Below are 17,502 nucleotides of genomic sequence, written 5' to 3'. Positions count from 1 at the left end.
GCTGGAAGGCTTTAGGAGCTGAGTCTGGTTTTCTTAAAGATGCAAGGTGTGCAAGGGGAAGGCCTGTCTCTGGGCACAGATCTCAGGAGTAGTGTGGCAGATAGTCCTCGTGAGCCTGCAGAAGCTGCCACACTGTCTGGTGGCACAGATCTCCCACAAGAGTCGGTGGTCTGAGTTCACGCTCACACTCATGCTTGCATGCACGCATGTACATGCACACTGCTCTCTTGGTTACGGGGGCTGGCAGTGACTTGATTTGGTCCAGATCAGCAGTGATCAGGCCCCTTGATGGATAGGAACAACTTGGTGACAGTGTCATCAGAGGGAGTATTTTCCTTATTTTAAGTCACTTGGCTAGGGCCATAACAAAGAGTCACAGGAGATTCTAATGAAGCAGTGATTTTCAACCTTTTTCATCTCATGGACACATAAACTAATTACTAAAATTCTGCAGCACACCAAAAGAATATTTTTTGCTGATCTGACCAAAAAAAGGTATAATTTTTATTTATTTGTACTGGACAGCTATTGTGAAATTCTTGCAGCTCACCGGTTGAGAATTGCTGTCGTGAAAAATACATGGAAAGATGTTTAACCTTAAAATTAAATAGGATGAAACACTCACCTGTAAGTCTATCACAGAGGTGAGTCTGGTAACACTCAGCACTAAAAGTGCACAGGGGCATGTGTGTGGTGCTCTGTAAGGGACTCTGCAACATGTATCCAGAGCCTTAAAAAAGAGTTCGCTTTTGCCAAAACCGGTTTGGCTCAGTGGATAGAGCGTCGGCCTGCGGACTGAAAGGTCCGGGGTTCGATTCCGGTCAAGGGCACGTACGTTGGTTGCGGGCACATCCCCAGTAGGAGATGTGCAGGAGGCAGCTGGTCGATGTTTCTCTCTCATCGATGTTTCTAACTCTCTATCCCTCTCCCTTCCTCTCTGTAAAAAATCAATAAAAAATATATTTAAAAAAAAAAAAAAAGCCTTCCCTTTTACTTTCCAAGTGATTAGAAATGTCTCCTGGAGAATAATAAGGGACACTACTAGAGGAAATCAAGGTTTTGTATTTGTTTATTAAAAAAACAAAAACTGCAATAGCCTAAGGTCCAACAGTAGAAATATAGTATATTCATAGGATGAGATTATTTATTTATTTTTTATTTTTTTTATATATTTCATTGATTTTTCACAGAGAGGAAGGGAGAGAGATAGAGAGCCAGAAACATCGATCAGCTGCCTCCCGCACACCCCCCACTGGGGATGCGCCCGAAACTCAGGTACATGCCCTTGACCGGAATCGAACCTGGGACCCTTCAGTCCGCAGGCCGACGCTCCATCCACTGAGCCAAACCGGCTCCGGCAGGATGAGATTATTATACAGCCTTTAAAAGTGTTGGTTTGGAGGAATATTTAATGAATATTCAATGATATGGGGTAATCTCTGATATTTTAAGTGGGGAAAATGTATGCTTAATTATATAGTATATCTATGGGTGTCAAATGAAAGAGTTGTGGAGTGAAATACTTGAAAACATTAATGGTGGTTATCTCTGTTTGGGGTTATGATTAATTTTTTTTTAAAAAATATTTTATTGATTTTTTTATAGAGAGGAAGGGAGAGGGACAGAGAGTTAGAAACATTGACGGGAGAGAAACATCAATCAGCTGCTTCCTGCACACACCCCACTGGGGATGCACCCGCAACCAAGGTACATGCCCCTGACTGGAATCGAACCCGGGACCCTTCAGTCCACAGGCCGATGCTCTATCCACTGAGCCAAACCGGTTAGGGCTGATTAATTTTTTTAAATGTCCTGTATTTCGCCTGTTTCTGTGTGTGGATGTGCTTGTGTGTGTGTTTTTTATGGACAGCAGGAAGCTTTGGTTTGGTTTGGTCTAGTGTGGTTTTTAAGGCATTAAGGAAAAGCTCTTCCTTCACAGGAAACCAGTCCACAAACTGCTCTGGTGTTTCTCCCAAAACCCGGCATGCCAGTGTAGACACAAAGGCATTTTGAAATGTATTAGGTAACTTCTGCTTTCTTTTCGTCCTTCACCAGGCAGCCCCTCCCTTCTTCTCTGTCCTTAGTGATAGGCTTGTTCGTGCGCCTTTGGTGGTAGACCTGGCCCATAGAAGGGCAGGCATCAGAGACCTGAAGATCATTCTTGTTCCCAGAATATCTGTGCAGTCAGGATGGTATGGATTGGGTGTTCACACCTGGCTTTGATCTGTATTCAGCCCTATCTTGTAGGGCAGTGGTCGGCAAACTGTGGCTTTCGAGTCACGTGCGGCTCTTTGGCCCCTTGAGTGTGGCTCTTCCACAAAATACCACGTGCGGGTGCGCATGTACAGTGCAATTGAAACTTCGTAGCCCGTGTGCAGAAGTTGGTATTTTTTGGAAGAGCCACACTCAAGGGGCCAAAGAGCCGCATGTGGCTTGCGAACCGCAGTTTGCTGACCACTGTAGGGTAATTCAGGTCCTTATGGTCAAAAAGCCTACTAATCTAACTCTGAGCAGGTCAATATGCTGTGGGTTTACTTTTAAAAAAAATAATAAATTTTATTGACATATACTTTATGTACAAGAAAATACACCATTTTTAAGTATACATTTAAGTTAGATGAGTTTGACAAGTGTATATCTATAATAATAAAAGCATAATATGCCATGATCTCACTCATTTATGGATAATAAAGACCATTATAAACTGATGAACAAAAATAGATACATAGGCAGAGCAGCATCGAACACTGTCAAACTACAGCGGGAAGGCCGGGGAGGGTTGGGGGGGCGGGGAGGGGGGGGTAAGAGATCAACCGAAGGACTTGTATGCATGCATATAAGCATAACCAATGGACATAAGACACTGGGGGGTAGGGGAGGCCAGGGGGATGTCAAGGGGTGGGGGAGAAGGAGACATATGTAATACTCTTTGTAATACTTTAAGCAATAAAACAAAATTTTTTAAAAAGCATAATATGCTAATTAGACTGGACAGCCGAACAACCTTCCAGACGTCATTCTGGAAGTCATTCCAGACGAAGCCACTGCGGTGGGGGCCGAGGCAGAGGTGGTTAGGGGTGATCAGGCAGGCAGGCGAGCAGTTAGGGGCAATGAGGCAGGCAGGCAGGCAGACAGTTAGGAGCCAGTGGTCCTGGATTGCTAGAGGGATGTCCTGGATTGTGAGAGGGTGCAGGCAGGGCTGAGGGACTCCCGCCCCCCCACACATGAATTTCATGCACCAGGCCTCTAGTATCTGTATAACTATTGCTCTAATTGAGACCTAGAACATTTTCACCACTCCTAAAAGTTCTCTTCTACCCCTTAGAAGTCAGTCCCATAGCCCCAGCCCCCATGGTCTGCTTCCTGTCACTTTAGGGTACTTTTGCCTCTCCAGAACTTCCTGTAAATTGAATCATACAATATGGTCTTCCTTACTTTGGTTTGTTTCACTCAGCATAATGTATGTGAAATTCGTTCATATTCATTTCTTTTTGCTCCCGAATAGCATTCCTAAGGTATAGCATTATACCTTAATTTGTTTACCTGTTTACCTATTGATACAGTTTTGGTTATTTACTGACTTTGGCTATTATGAATAATGCTGCTATAAACATTCTTATACAAATCTTTTAAACATTTTTTAAATTTCTATTTATTTTTTGATAAAATAGCATATTTATCATACATTTCTAAGTGTATGGTTCATGTGGCATGAAGCACATTCTCTTTTTTTAAAGATTTTTTTATATATATTTTTATTGATTTCAGAGAGGAAGGAAGAGAGAGAGAGATTGAGAGAGAGAGAGAGAGAGAGAGAGAGAAACATTCATGATAAGAGAGAATCATAGATCGGCTGCCTCCTGCAAGTCCCCCACTGGGGATCAAGCCCACAACCCGGGCATGTGCCCTTGACTGGAATCGAATCTGGGACCTTTCAGTTCGCAGGCTGATTCTCTAACCACTGAGCCAAACTGGCTCGGGCTGAAGCACATTCTCAATACACAAGTCCTTGTGTGTCTGCTTAACTTACAAGAACTTGCCAAACTGCCCTAAAGTGACTCTGTCATTTTGAGTTCCCATCAGCAACATCTAAGAGTTCCATGCTCTACACCAGGGGTCCTCAAACTACGGCCCGCGGGCCACATGCAAATACAAATATTGTATTTGTTCCCGTTTTTTTTTTTTTTTTAATTAAATCTTTATTGTTCAGATTATTACATTTGTTCCTCTTTTTTCCCCCCATAACTCCCCTCCTTCCAGCTCCCACCCCACCCTCCACCCTCACTCCCCACCCACTGTGTTCATCCATAGGTGCATGATTTTTGTCCAGTCACTTCCCGCATCTCCCACACCCCTTTTTCCCCCAAGAATAGTCAGTCTATTCCCTTTCTATGTCCCTGATTCTATTATAATCACCAGTTCATTCTGTACATCAGGTTATTTATTCACTTGATTCTTAGATTCATTTGTTGATAGATGCATGTTTGTTGTTCATAATTTGTATCTTTACCTTTTTCTTCTTCTTCCTCTTCTTAAAGGATACCTTTCAGCATTTCATATAATACTGGTTTGGCGGTGATGAACTCCTTTAGCTTTTCCTTATCTGTGAAGCTCTTTATCTGACCTTCAATTCTGAATGATAGCTTTGCTGGATAAAGTAATCTTGGTTGTAGGTTCTTGGTATTCAGCACTTTGAATATTTCTTGCCATTCCCTTCTGGCCTGCAAAGTTTCTGTTGAGAAATCAGCTGACAGTCGTATGGGTATTCCCTTGTAGGTAATTGAGCCTCTTTCTCTTGCTGCTTTTAAGATTTTCTCTTTGTCTTTTGCTCTTGGCATTTTAATGATGATGTGTCTTGGTGTGGTCCTCTTTGGATTCCTTTTGTTTGGGGTTCTCTGCGCTTCTTGGACCTGTAAGTCCATTTCTTTCACCAGGTGGGGGAAGTTTTCTGCCATTATTTCTTGAAATAGGTTTTCAATATCTTGCTGTCTCTCATCTTCTGGCACTCCAATGACTCTGATATTAGACCGCTTAAAGCTGTCCCAGAGGCTCCTTACACTATCTTCACACTTTCGGATTCTTTTTTCATTTTGCTTTTCCAATTGGGTGTTTTTTGTCGAATCTTTGGTTTGATTATTGTACTCCTCTGGTCTGCTATTGGGTATAATATTCTTTATTTCAGTCCGTGTATGCTTACTTTCTAATTTCTTTATCGTAGCATCGAGGGTCTCATTAGTTTTCGTGAGGCTCTGCACAAATTTATGGCAAGCCCTCAAAATTGCGATTCTTAGCTCCATATCCTCCATTTCTGTCATGTTTTTTTGTCTCCGCATCTTTTATGCTTTCTTGGTGCACCCCCTTGTGGTCTCTGTGCGCAGTCTTGTTCTAGCCAAGCCTTAATTGTTGTAGTTAACACTAGAGGGATTTGACCCCCAGGCCGACTGGCTATAGGAATCAGCTGTATGGAAAACGTCTGCCTTCTGGGGAGGCGCTAATCCAGCCTTTGCCTGAGGCGATCGGCAAATGGCTGTGCGCAGGGTTTGGGCGGGGCGGGATCAACAGGGCGGGCGGAGGGAGCAGTTATGGCCACGCTCAGTCCCGTTCCCAGAGGCTCTGCTTCTCAGAACCCGGCAGCCGCTGCAAACCTCAGAGAGAAAGCTGCCCTCAGGTTCCAACTGATGCCGGATAATCCCGCTTCTCCCGTTTGAGTCTGGGTCCCTAGAGACTCGCCCGGATCTGGAGCCCAGAGTCTGAGACTCACTCCCGACAGAAAACGACAACCGCGCCCTCAGCCACCAGCCCGCTTTGCGCGCGCACCTCGGTACCTTTGTATTTTCCACACTGCGCCGCCTCTGAGCCTCGATTTGCTGTTCTCTTTCCTTCTAGTTGTAGAGTCTCTCTTCAGCCAGCCTTCCTGTGGTTCTGGGTGATGTCCGTTCAGTCTTTTAGTTGTATTTTTGAAATGGTTGTTTGCGGCAGCGGTCTCCGGTGTTTACCTACGCCACCATCTTGGTCTCTCCTCCCCGTTTTGTTTTTTTACTTCAAGGTAAGATATGTGCAGTGTGGATAGGAATTTGTTCATAGTTTTTTTTAAAACTATAGTCCGGCCCTCCAACGGTCTGAGGGACAGTGAACTGGCCCCCTGTTTAAAAAGTTTGAGGATCCCTGCTCTACACCTTGGCCAATGGTTGATGTTGTCAGTCTTTCCTTCTTTTGATCAACTTTATTGAAGTATCATTTATGCACCAAAAGCCTGTATCCATTTTAAAATTTGAAGTTTAATGAGTTTTGACAGGCGTGCACACTTGAGAAACCATGGTCACATTCAGTCTTGTGCTCTTTATATACCAACCCCCTTTGCCCCCAGACCTGCCAACTGCTGACCTTTATGTTAATAGACTAGTTTGCATTTCTAGGGTTTTCTATAAATAGAATCACACCATATGTACTTTTGTGTCTCTGGCTTCTTTATGAGGTTCAGCCTGCTATTGTGTGTAGTTGTAGTTCACTCCTTTGTGTTGTATAGATTTCACTGTGAGTACTGCCATGTGTTTACTCTTCTGCAGGTGGGCTTTTGGATGGTTTCTATGCTTGAGTTATTCTGAATAGTGCTCCTATGAAAATTATCGTACAGGCATACCTCGGAAATATTGCGGGTTCGGTTTCAGATCACCTCAGTAAAGCGGGTTGTAATCTTTTTGCTGGTGGAGGGTCTTGCCTTCAGTTTGTAAAAAATGCACACTTGTTAGAGCAATAAAACGAAGTCTGCCTGTACATGTTTTTGGTGCACATATGCATGCATTTCTGTCAGGGATACTGTGGAGTAGGGTTTCTGGGTTGTTGGGTATGCATATATTCAGCCTTCGTAAATGTCACCAAACAGTTTTCCAAAGCAGTTGAACAATTTCTATCCCACCAGGAGGGTTTAAAATTTCCGTTTGCTCCACATTCTGCTTTCATTTCAGCAGATGCCTGTTTTTCTTTTCTTTTTTTAAACATTTTTTAAAAAATATATCTTTATTGATTTCAGAGAGGAAGGGAGAGGGAAAGAGAGATAGAAACATCAATGATGAGAGAGAATCAGTGATTGGCTGCCTCCTGCACATCCCCTACTGGGGATCAAGCCCACAACCTAGGCATGTGCCCTTGACCAGAATCTAACCTGGGACCCTTCAGTCCGCAGGCTGACGCTCTATCCACTGAGCCAAACCAGCTAGGGCAGATGCCTGTTTCTTTATAACAGCCATATAACCTCCATTTTGTGGGTCATCTTCTGTTATTTAATCATCCACAGTAGATAGATTTTTTAAAATTTGTATCCAGTTTATTTGTAATAAAAAATGTAAATAGTATATAGCCTTTAATTATGTTTATACCTGGATATTTCTTTTTTGTTACTGCTGTAACATTATCTTAGAGTTCTGCATGTAGGTCATAAGTCAGCAGTTAAGGTGTTGGACTGTGTTGCTTTCTGCAGGTTCTAAGGGAGGTCTCTTTCCTTGCTCATTGAGTTGTTGGCAGAATTCAGTTCTTTGCATTATAGGACCAAGGTCCCTTTTCTTTGGTAGCTGTACACTGAGGGTCATGCCAGCTTCTAGAGATTGCCCACATTCTTCATTTGTGTTCCCCTTCCTCCGTCTTCTAAGTGAGGTTAAGGTCCCTCCTAGTCTTTGAGTCTCTCTTTTCTCTCTCCTCCTTCCATCTCATCTCCCTGACTCATCCAGGAAAGGGTCCTCACCTTTAAGGACTCAAGTAATGACATTGGGCCCACCAGGATAACTCAGAGTCCTCTTGCTTCTCAAGGCCCATGACCCCCGTCACATCTGCAAAGTCCCTTGGCCCTGTAGGAAGCATGTTCTCAGGTTCCAGAAATTAGGATGTGCGCATCTCTGGGCCACTACTCTGTTACCACACCTTTATAAAAAGTTCTCTTGTTGTTTTGATGATTCTTATAGCTGCAGTGCCTGGTCAGAGGAGTGTATGTTTTCAATAATTGGTATTAGTTATTGCTGTGGACTGAATGTGTCTCCCCACCCCCTAAACTTCCTATGTAGAAACCTAATCCCCAATGGTATTAGGAGGTAGGGCCTTAGGGAAGTGACTAGGTCTTGAGGGTGGAACCTCATGAGTTGCATAGTGCCTTATAAAAGACTCCACAGAGTTCCCTTGCCCCTTCTGCCTTGTGAGGACACAGCAAGGGGTCAGCTGTCTGTGAACAAGGAAGTGGGCGCTCACTAGACACCATCTTTGCTGGAACCTTGATCTTGGACATCCCATCTCCAGAACTGTGAGAAATACATTTCTGTTGTTTATAAGCTCCCCAATCTGTAATATTCTGTTATAGCATCCCAAGACATTACCACAAACTGAGCATCTTAAAAGAGCACCCAGCCCTAACCTATTTGGTTCAGTGGATAGAACAGACTGAAGGGTCCTGGGTTTGATTCTGGTCAAGGGCATGTACCTCCGTTGTAGGCTCGATCCCTGGCCCTGCTCAGGCCACTTGTGAGAGGCAACCAATTGATGTGTCTCTTTCTCTTTCTCTCCCCTTACCTTTCACTCTCTCTAAAAGTCAGTGGAAAAATACCTTTGGATGAGGATTAACAAACAAACACAAAACAAAAAACCGCATCCACTTATTAGCACATAGGTTTTTGGGGGTCAGAAATCTGGGCACAGTTTAGCTGGGTCTTCACAGGGCCTTGGGGTTTCTCACAAGCTGTAGTCAGATGTGGGCTGGGGCAGAATCCTTTCTGAACTCATGTGGTTGTTATCAGCATCTGGCCACCCTCTGTTCCTGGCCACATGGGCCCCTCCATAGGGCAGCTTGTTCATAGAGCCAGCAAGGGAGAGAAGCTGCCTGCAGGAGTCTCATGTAATATGATCAGAGGGGACATCCATTACTTGGCCCTACTCAGGGTCAGAAGCAAGTATCAGCTCCCACCACCCTCAAGGGGAGGGGTGTCCCCAGAAGCATAAATGCCAGGAGGTGGGATCCTTGGTCCACCTGAGAGTGCCTGCCACACTGCTTAGTGTTGCCTCCTTGGGGCTGCACCCAGTTGCATGCCCACTGGGACATGTGGGATTCCCTTTTCTGTCCCCACTCTGTGGTACAAGGTGCATTTCCTTGGTATAGACATGTACCTTACCCTTGAGAGAGTAAGAGTGAAGGCTGGTCAAGTGTCTCAGGCTACATGCATGCCTGGACCTGCCTGGATGGCTGGTGTGTGAATCCCAGGGCACTTCCCCGCCTGTGTTATGGAAAGCTTTTCTGGTTCCTAGAAGACCTGACATTCCTGTTTGCCATTTGTCTGCCTTTGGGAACTTATTTTCCCTCCCTAAGGAGTAACACTAAGAAACAGCAGCTGCCTGTCTTGGTTTGGGGGTGGCATCCTCATGCTACGAGTTGGATATCATGTTGAAACACAGGCATGTGCCTCATTCAGACATCCTGGCTGGAGGGGGCTGTGCTTCCCAGGAAGTGAGATCTGGGAACTGTGTAGAAAGCCAACAGCCTCGGCTTTTGACACCGCAGCATCTCCTGCCAGTGTGGAGGGGCCGTGCTGCACTGGAGCCTTCCCTGAAGTCACTAGGTGACCTGTGTTCGGCTGAGTCACCTGACTTGGTGTGAGGGCTTGACATTCATGGTCCAAACTGCCCCGGGATACTTCTAGATCTATCATAGAGCTGCCACAATGGGGAGAACCTGCTGGGAATGGTTTTCTTTCCCTCGGACACTAGCCAGCATTCTAGTTTCTGGTCCTCTGTTTAAACACTGCAAAGTAAAACATTGGTTAGCATTTTCTGTTTCATTCTTTTTTTTTTTTTTTTCCTTTGTTAATCCTCACCCGAGAATATTTTTTCCTTTGAGAGAGAGCGGAAGGGCGTGGGGGAGGGAGAGAGAGAGAGATCAATGTGCAGTATACCAATTGGTTACCTACTGTATGCACCCTGACCAGGCTAGGGAACGAACCCGCAACCCAGGTACGTGCCCTTGACTGGGAATCAAAACCATGACCCTTTGGTTCCCAGGCTGATGCTCTAACCACTGAGAAACACTAGCCAAGGCTTCTGTTTCATTCTTTTTAAATATTTTTATTTCAGAGAGGAAGGGGGAGGAAGAGAGAGAGAGAGAGAGAGAGAGACATCAAGGATGAGAAAGTATCATTGATCAGCTGCCTCCTGCATGCCCTTTACTGGGGATCAGACCCGCAACCGGGCATGTGCCCTGACTGGGAATCTAACTGTGACCTCCTGGTTCATAGGTCAACGCTCAACCATTGAACCACACTGGCCGGGCCTTCCTGTGGCTTTTAATTATGTTGGAAAATAGCTTGATGATTACACATTTAGGGTTGCAGTTTCTTCCATTTAAGACTGGAACCTCAAACAGAAAGCAGGTGGTCATGAACATGCTGCCTGGGCAGGTGGCATCCTTCCTTGCCTGCTCCCTCCATTTGCTCCAAGTGGAATCTGGGTAGGTTTGTGGGAAGTGCCCTCACCTGGAGGACTGCCGAGTTGTGAATAGTGGTCCTCAGTCTGACCAGTCCCTGCTCCCTCTGAACAGTGGAAAATTGAACTTGAAAACATCCAGCAATCTTGATTTATGCACCCAAAACAAAGCTGAGGGTGGATCTCAGACAGTTGAGCAGACATCTGAGAATTTTTGGTTCTTATTCATGTGTGTTCCCTTCCCTGATTACCTTGTAATTTCCTAGGGCTTTAGTGAGGGTAGGTTTACTTGGGGGTCTGTTGTCCTGTGTCAGTGCTAACAGATATGCGAGCATTGTGAACCTCTAAAGCAGTGGTTCTCAACCTGTGGGTCGCGACCCCTTTGGCAGTCGAATGACCCTTTCACAGGGGTCACCTAAGACCATCCTGCATATCAGATATTTACATTACAATTCATAACAGTAGCAACATTACAGTTATGAAGTAGCAATGAAAATAATTTTATGGTTGGGTCACAACATGAGGAACTGTATTTAAAGGGCCAGAAGGTTGAGAACCACTGCTCTAAAGGAAGGGACGTCGGGGAGGAAATTGGGACTTTCAGCCTGCTCTGTCCCAAGACTTCTGATGGAACACTGTGCCTTGACTTCAGCCAGCAGAGTGGCTGCTGTGCTGTGCAGATTAACTGGCCCAAGAAGAGTAGATTGTGCAGATGATCCTTGATAGTCTGGCCACGTGGCCATGGATGTCCCACTCAGGTGGCCGATGTCCCCGGTCTGGAGGAGAGGGCAGGTGAAGACAGAGCTGATGTCCTGTTTGTCAGTGCCACCCAGCCCTCAGCCTTCTTCCCATGCGTCCCCACAACTCTGTTTACAGCTCCTGATGAAGTGGGTCTCAGTGGGCAGGAGGGGTGCCCTGATGAACTCCCCTAATCACCAGGTCAAGGGTGACTGTCAGAAAATAAAGTCACTTTCTAGAAAATTGAGACTTTAATGATCATTTTTGTACTGTTCTTCCTTCCTCCTCCACCTCCTTTCTCTGAATTTGTACTTTGAAATACCTCTTCGAAGGACAGCAGTCAGCAGACAGGTAATTACAATGTTCCTGCAACTTCAGCCTCCGTCAGCATTTTTCTGGAGCCAGTGATCTGCTTTGTCCTCCTCCCTGCCTTGGCTGTTGTCAGGGACAAATAGGGTCATGAGGGACATCACAGGGACATGAGGCCAGTGATGCAGGGACATGGTGTGGGGAGGACGCCAGCATGTGCCATACTGAGCCCAGGCATGTCCTGCTGGACCATTGCTTTGCAGCATCCCCTTTACTGTTCTTAAAAGGAATGAAATTCATAGATAATGTATTCTACTTATATTCAAAACTAAAATAGACATGTGCACATGTGCATATACCTGTAATATAAAGGGGAAAGATAGGGTGCAAGGTGTCGTAAGATCATTTGTATTTCAGTCGGTCAGTGCTTGGTTACAGTTGTACTAAATGCTGAGAAGATGACAGTTAAAATGTACCTGGTGAAGGTGTCACTCTGGGTGATGAGACTTGACTTCTCTTGGTAAATTTATGAACAAAACCCAGTCTCCTGTGATTTGCAAGGTGGTGGCAGCCCTGAAAAACATGGCATGGGGCAGCTTGGCATCATGAGTCCATTAGCTCCTGGAACAATGCCTGCTGTATAATAGAAATTGAGAAAGTAATTCATGTCAGGTGAATTGCCATTCCCTTCAGAAAACCCATGAAACAATAGAAAATGCATTCTTAAAAATTTGCCATCAGGTGAGAGAAGTTGACAATTTGGGAAGCAGGTGCTATTGCCACAGCTGAGTGCAGAGAGCTAAAGCCTGGGCTGTGAGGGGCCAGCATGGATCCTGTAGCTCTGAACCTTGCACTCCATGTCCCCAGGCCCCTCTGAACTCAACACAAGGAGGATAGGTTTAAATAAGGGCAGGGGCTGAGTGGCTGGGTGGCCCACAGGAAGGACACAAGAGAGAATCAGGCACGGCGGAGGCCAAGTGCAAGTCGATTTCAAGTGAGGAGACCCTGGCTGCCCCTCATCCTTAGTGCTCAGGTAGGGGCCCAGTGGCAGCAGACAGTCTTTGTTGAATAGTCATCAGTCCAAGAGACATGAGCGCCACACTCCCCAAGGTTCCTGGCAGCTTTTTTGTAAGCCCAGTTCACAAGACAGAGTCACTTAGAACTTCCCCTGGGTTTTTAATCCTCACCCAAGGATATGTTTTTTATTGATTTGAGAGAGAGAGAAACATTGATCAGTTGCTTCCAGTACACAGCCCAACCGGGGATTGAACCTGTAACCTGGGCATGTGCCCTGACCAGGAATGGAACCTGCATGGGATAACACTCCAACCAACTGAGCCACACCAGCCAGGGCTCCTACAGGTTTTTAGGATCTCTGAGGAGTAAATGGACAGCCAAGGGCCACCGCAAGGTGAGGAACACATTCGGGAACCTTAGCAACCTTATAATTAATGTCTAACATAAAGAATTACTGCACCCAAGAACAGGATGCTGTTAGAAAGGAACATTCCAGAAAAACAGACAGAGCTTTTAAAATAACAGAATTTTTAAAAAGATCTTAGAAGGGCTGGAAGATTAAGTTGAAGGTATTTTCCAGAAAGTGGAACAAAACTATAGCCATGGGGGACTAGATGAGAAAACTGACCATTAGCCCAGAGGTCACTTCCTGGCTAATGGGGGCCCAGGATGTGGGACAGAGGAGCATGTGGTTAGAAGGGTGAACTGGGGAACTGAAGGGCTCCTGGGTTCCCTGCACAGAGAGTGAAAAATACCCCCCAGACCACTGGACAGATAAAGCCCTGAAACCTTTCATAGTAAGAAGGTCATATGAGAAGGGCTAGGAATCAGAACAGCACTCTTTTCCCCTGAGAGCCTCTGGTCACCTGCTGGTGGCCTCCCCAAGCCCTGTGTCCATCCAGGGAGTGTCTACAGTCCTAGGATCTGAGCTCTGGTCATCCCAGGTGTGAGCTGCTTCCGTCCCCAAGAAGCCTGCTCAACCCCTGTACACCAGCATTGATTCCAGTGCCCATAGCTGATTTATGTTCTGAATGGTCATGACTGTGCTGTACAGGGCATTAAATTTTTTTCAACTATGTTTTTATTGACTTTAGACAGAGGAAGGGAGAGAGAGAGAGAGAGAGAGAGAGAGAGAGAGAGAGAGATAGCATCGGCTGCCTCTTGCATGCCCCCTATTGGGGCATACTGTTTTCCGGGTAAGTGCCCTGACTGGGAATTGAACCTGTGACCTCTTGGTGTATGGAATGACGCTCAACCAACAGCCATGCTGGCCAGGGCAGTATTAAATGTTTTGAATGAAGCCTCTGGTCATCATTTTTCAAAGTGGATGAGTGAAATTCTTCAGCAACAAATCTTCAGACCAAAGAATTGTCAGAGCTGATTCATAGTAAAGTTTGGTTGACACCTATCTTTGTTTACAGGAGGAAGATTCTGTCTTCCTACCTGCCTCTCTCTTTGGACTTGCTATGTTTATATTTTCTATGAATTTATAAAGCACACTAATCTTTTATCCAGATTTGGGACGTAGCGGGGTGGGGGACAGAATAAACTTGAAGAATATACTTGAATTTTAATATTTCAATATCCAAGTGAGTGTGTCAGCGGAGGAGTTCTCCATGCACACCATCTCCCCTTCCCCTTCCTCCCCCACCCGCCCCACTGCACTTTGACTTCTTGGCTCCCAGGCAGTCCTCAGCTCTCAGCTGGACCCTGCTCTCCGCTATGTAGGGACTTGCTGCCCACTTTACTCACACAGGTGCTCAAGCTGGAGCCAGGCATGGAGGCCACCTTTCCGTAGAGGCCGTGCCAGCACCAGAGGGCTCCAGAGAGCACAGTCACTGTGAGACCAAATCCCTTTAATGGTGACGTTGCTCAGCCATCAAACTGAACTTCAGCTTTTCCTCTGCAGTGTTCCCTGAGAATCTTGTTCTCTAATGAGCTCTCTGACCCAGTGGTAGGTGGGTAACTCTGCAGCAGAAGAAGTGTCGGGAGGACAGTGGCCCCTCCTTGTTACCAGTTCCCACTCTGAGTGCCTGTCCCCACTGGTCCCATGCGTGTGTTTGGCAGTGTTGAGCAGAGCTGCTGGAGAGCAGGGATGGAGCGTCCTTTCTGACACAGACCACAATTAATGACCTGATGTCCTGGGTGGAACTCAGGTAGATGGGTCTGCAAAGTGCCCAGGGTGCACAACACTCATGATGCTGGATGTGGGAGGGAGCCCAGAGCTGGGTGGAGTGTGGAAGCCTTCTCCCTGTACCCTGTCTCCTCCTGCGTTCTGAGCCTGTGTGGCTGATCTGCCACATGGAGGCAGATCTGATGTTGCCTAGAAGATGGGCACCCACATCCAGCCTTCCTGGAAATTACCCTCATGGGGTCCCTCTCACAGAAGCTGTGGAGGCAGGATTGAGAGGAGGCAAGTCCTGGGCCAAATCTGTGCTTCCTGTTTGACAGAATTCCAGGAGCTCCCGCCCAAAGAACCTGGTTATCAGGAGATGAGAGCTGGGGGAAGGGCAAGTGCTGAGAAGGTATGGTGGTGGCAGGCCTGAGTTTTGTTTCTTCCTGAGGAATGGTTCTTTCACATGAGAATATGTGCAAGAGACTCTCCTCTCACTTTAAAAAAATATTGTGGTAAAATAACATAACATAAAACTTACCATTTTAATTATTTTTAGGTGTTCAGATCAGAGACACAATAAATACATTTACACTGTTGTGTGACCGTCACCACCATCCTCTCCGGAACTTTTCCATCCTCCCAAACTGAAACTCTGTCTTCATTAAATACTGACTTTCTAATCCCCTCCCCCAGCCCTGATAACCTCTAATCTATTTTCTGTCTTTGAAACTGACTACTCTAGGGACCTCATAGAAGCGGAATCATACAGTTTTTGTTCTTCTGTGACTGATTTTCCTAAGCATAATGTCCTCAAGGTTCATCCATGTTATAGCACGTGTCAGAATGTCATCTTTTTTTAAGGCTGAATTGAATCCCATTGTATGTGTAGTCATCCTTCCATGGACACTTGTGTTGTTTCCACCTTTGACTATTGTGAATAATGCTGCTATGAACCCAGGTGTACAAATACATATATGTTCAATTTCCTGCTCTCATTTCTTTTGATTACTAACCCATAAGTGGAATTTCTGTATCATATGGTAATTCTGTGTTTAATTCTTTGAGGAATGGCCATACTGTTTTCCATAGTAACTGCATCATTTTACATTCCCACAAGCAGTGTACAAGGATTCTGATTTCTCCACACCCTCACCTTTCTGTTTTTCTTGGTAATAGCCATCTAATGAGTATAAGGTGATCTCACTGTGGTTTAATTTGCATTTTTCTGATGATTAGTGGTATTGAGCATTTTTTCATGTGTTTGTGGTCATTTGTATATCTTCTTTGGATAAATGTCTAAGTCTTTTACCCAATTTTTAATTTGTTTTTATGTCGTTGAGTTGTAAGATTTCTTTATATATCCTAGATAGCAATCCCTTTCAGATATGTGATTTCAAATATTTTCTCCCATTTTGTGGGTTGCGTTTTCCTTCTGTTGAGTGTCATTTGATGCATGGTAGCCAGGTTTTCACTTGCAGGCAGGAGTTGGCCAGGCAGAAATGGAGTAGGGGAAGAGGCACCAATGCCTGAGGCACCAGGAAGGTGCTGGTGCAGATGCTTTGGGGTCAGCTTGTACGTGCACGCTCACACAATGTGTGAGAGACACTTATGTTAAAATGCCCATTTCCAAGCCCTGTTGGAGTGTTATAAAAAGTCATGAAACAGCCTTTTTAAGGCTTAAGAAGGAGGGAGGAAACACTGAGCCTTTAGGAAGTTTCCAGATGGTCCATAAACCAGTTGAAGATCTTACATGTAAGTAACATGTCCAGCACTGTCCCTGATCCTTCCAACTTCTCTTGGACTGACTTTTTCCCATAAAAATATAAAAATATTAAAAACTAAAGATATGGCATGCATAGGTTCCGCAGAGAGCTCTCCAGAGAAGTGGCATTTTAGAAATTACTTTACCTTTAATAACATTCTAGGCACACTCCAGTTGTCAGTACCTAGGGGCTATGGTGAATCCAAGAACTCAGAAATTTCTCTACTTGAGATCCACATAAAGTAGGTCAGATGGAGATGAGCTCCTGCTGGCCTGCTGAACTCTACTCCTGTGCCATCCTCCCTTTGACTGGTGCTGTAGTGCCCAGCAGTCTGGGTCCCTGGGCTGGAGCCACAAGAAGGCTCCAGCTGGGGGTAGTCTGTTCCTCCACGACTCCGCTAGCCTGTAGAGGCTGAATGCTGGCAAGGCGGATCCTGGCAGGCTCCTCTCCAGGCGTCGCCTTCAGCAGCCCTTTTTGCTTCCTTGCAGGGATCGACTACAAGACGACTACCATCCTGCTGGATGGCCGGCGGGTCAAGCTGGAGCTCTGGTGAGTGGGGCTGTGTGGGATTGCGGTGCCTGGGGGTGGGGGACAGCACTTCAGAGTTATAGCCGGAGCCTCAGAAGCTAAATGAATAAGTCAAGAATCCTTAAAGGAACAGGAAGGAAGGAGTCCTGTTAACATTGTAAATGGAATAGCTGTTAAAGAGATCCTGTGTAAACATGGAGTGGATTCTGCTCTGTGATGTAAAAACCAAAAGGTCCAGAGCCGTTTGTTCTGATAGAGCCCAGCTCCCCTACCCATACTCATTTCCACAGTAGCCACAGCCCCCCTTTGCTCCCTTTTACCAGGCTATACATTTTCCAGAGTCTTGAAGTTGAGATGTGAATTCCCGTAGGTTTGGGATTCTCCAGCCTGGCAGGGTGGTCTCCTAGAGGCAGCGGTCGTGAACTGGTGGTCTGCGGACCACTGGTGGTCTGTGAGGTCTGAAAGGTTGGCGGCTGCTGCCCTAGAGCACTCAGGCCCACAGAGGTTGGCCAGTATAAGCTGTAGAGGGGGAGGGAGAGCACCTTGTAGGGATCACGCTGCACATGCCAGGTCCCACAG

The 17,502-nt window shown here is 45.8% G+C and overlaps 1 protein-coding gene across 2 annotated transcripts in view; it reads left to right on the top strand.

The window, feature by feature from the left end:
* RAB40C (RAB40C, member RAS oncogene family) overlaps positions 1 to 17,502 on the top strand; it is a 32,524-nt gene that overhangs the window by 8,206 nt on the left and 6,816 nt on the right. For both annotated transcript variants that reach the window (XM_070413376.1, XM_070413375.1), the window contains exon 3: positions 16,884 to 16,944. In XM_070413376.1, the coding sequence (XP_070269477.1) occupies positions 16,884 to 16,944 (61 nt within the window). The remainder of the gene's footprint in view (positions 1 to 16,883; positions 16,945 to 17,502) is intronic.

This window comes from Myotis yumanensis, unplaced genomic scaffold, assembly GCF_028538775.1.
Source record: "Myotis yumanensis isolate MYYU_CA2020_CCGP unplaced genomic scaffold, mMyoYum1.0.hap1 SCAF_4, whole genome shotgun sequence".
NCBI lineage: Eukaryota > Metazoa > Chordata > Mammalia > Chiroptera > Vespertilionidae > Myotis > Myotis yumanensis.
This window is presented reverse-complemented; position numbering and strand designations above follow the sequence as displayed.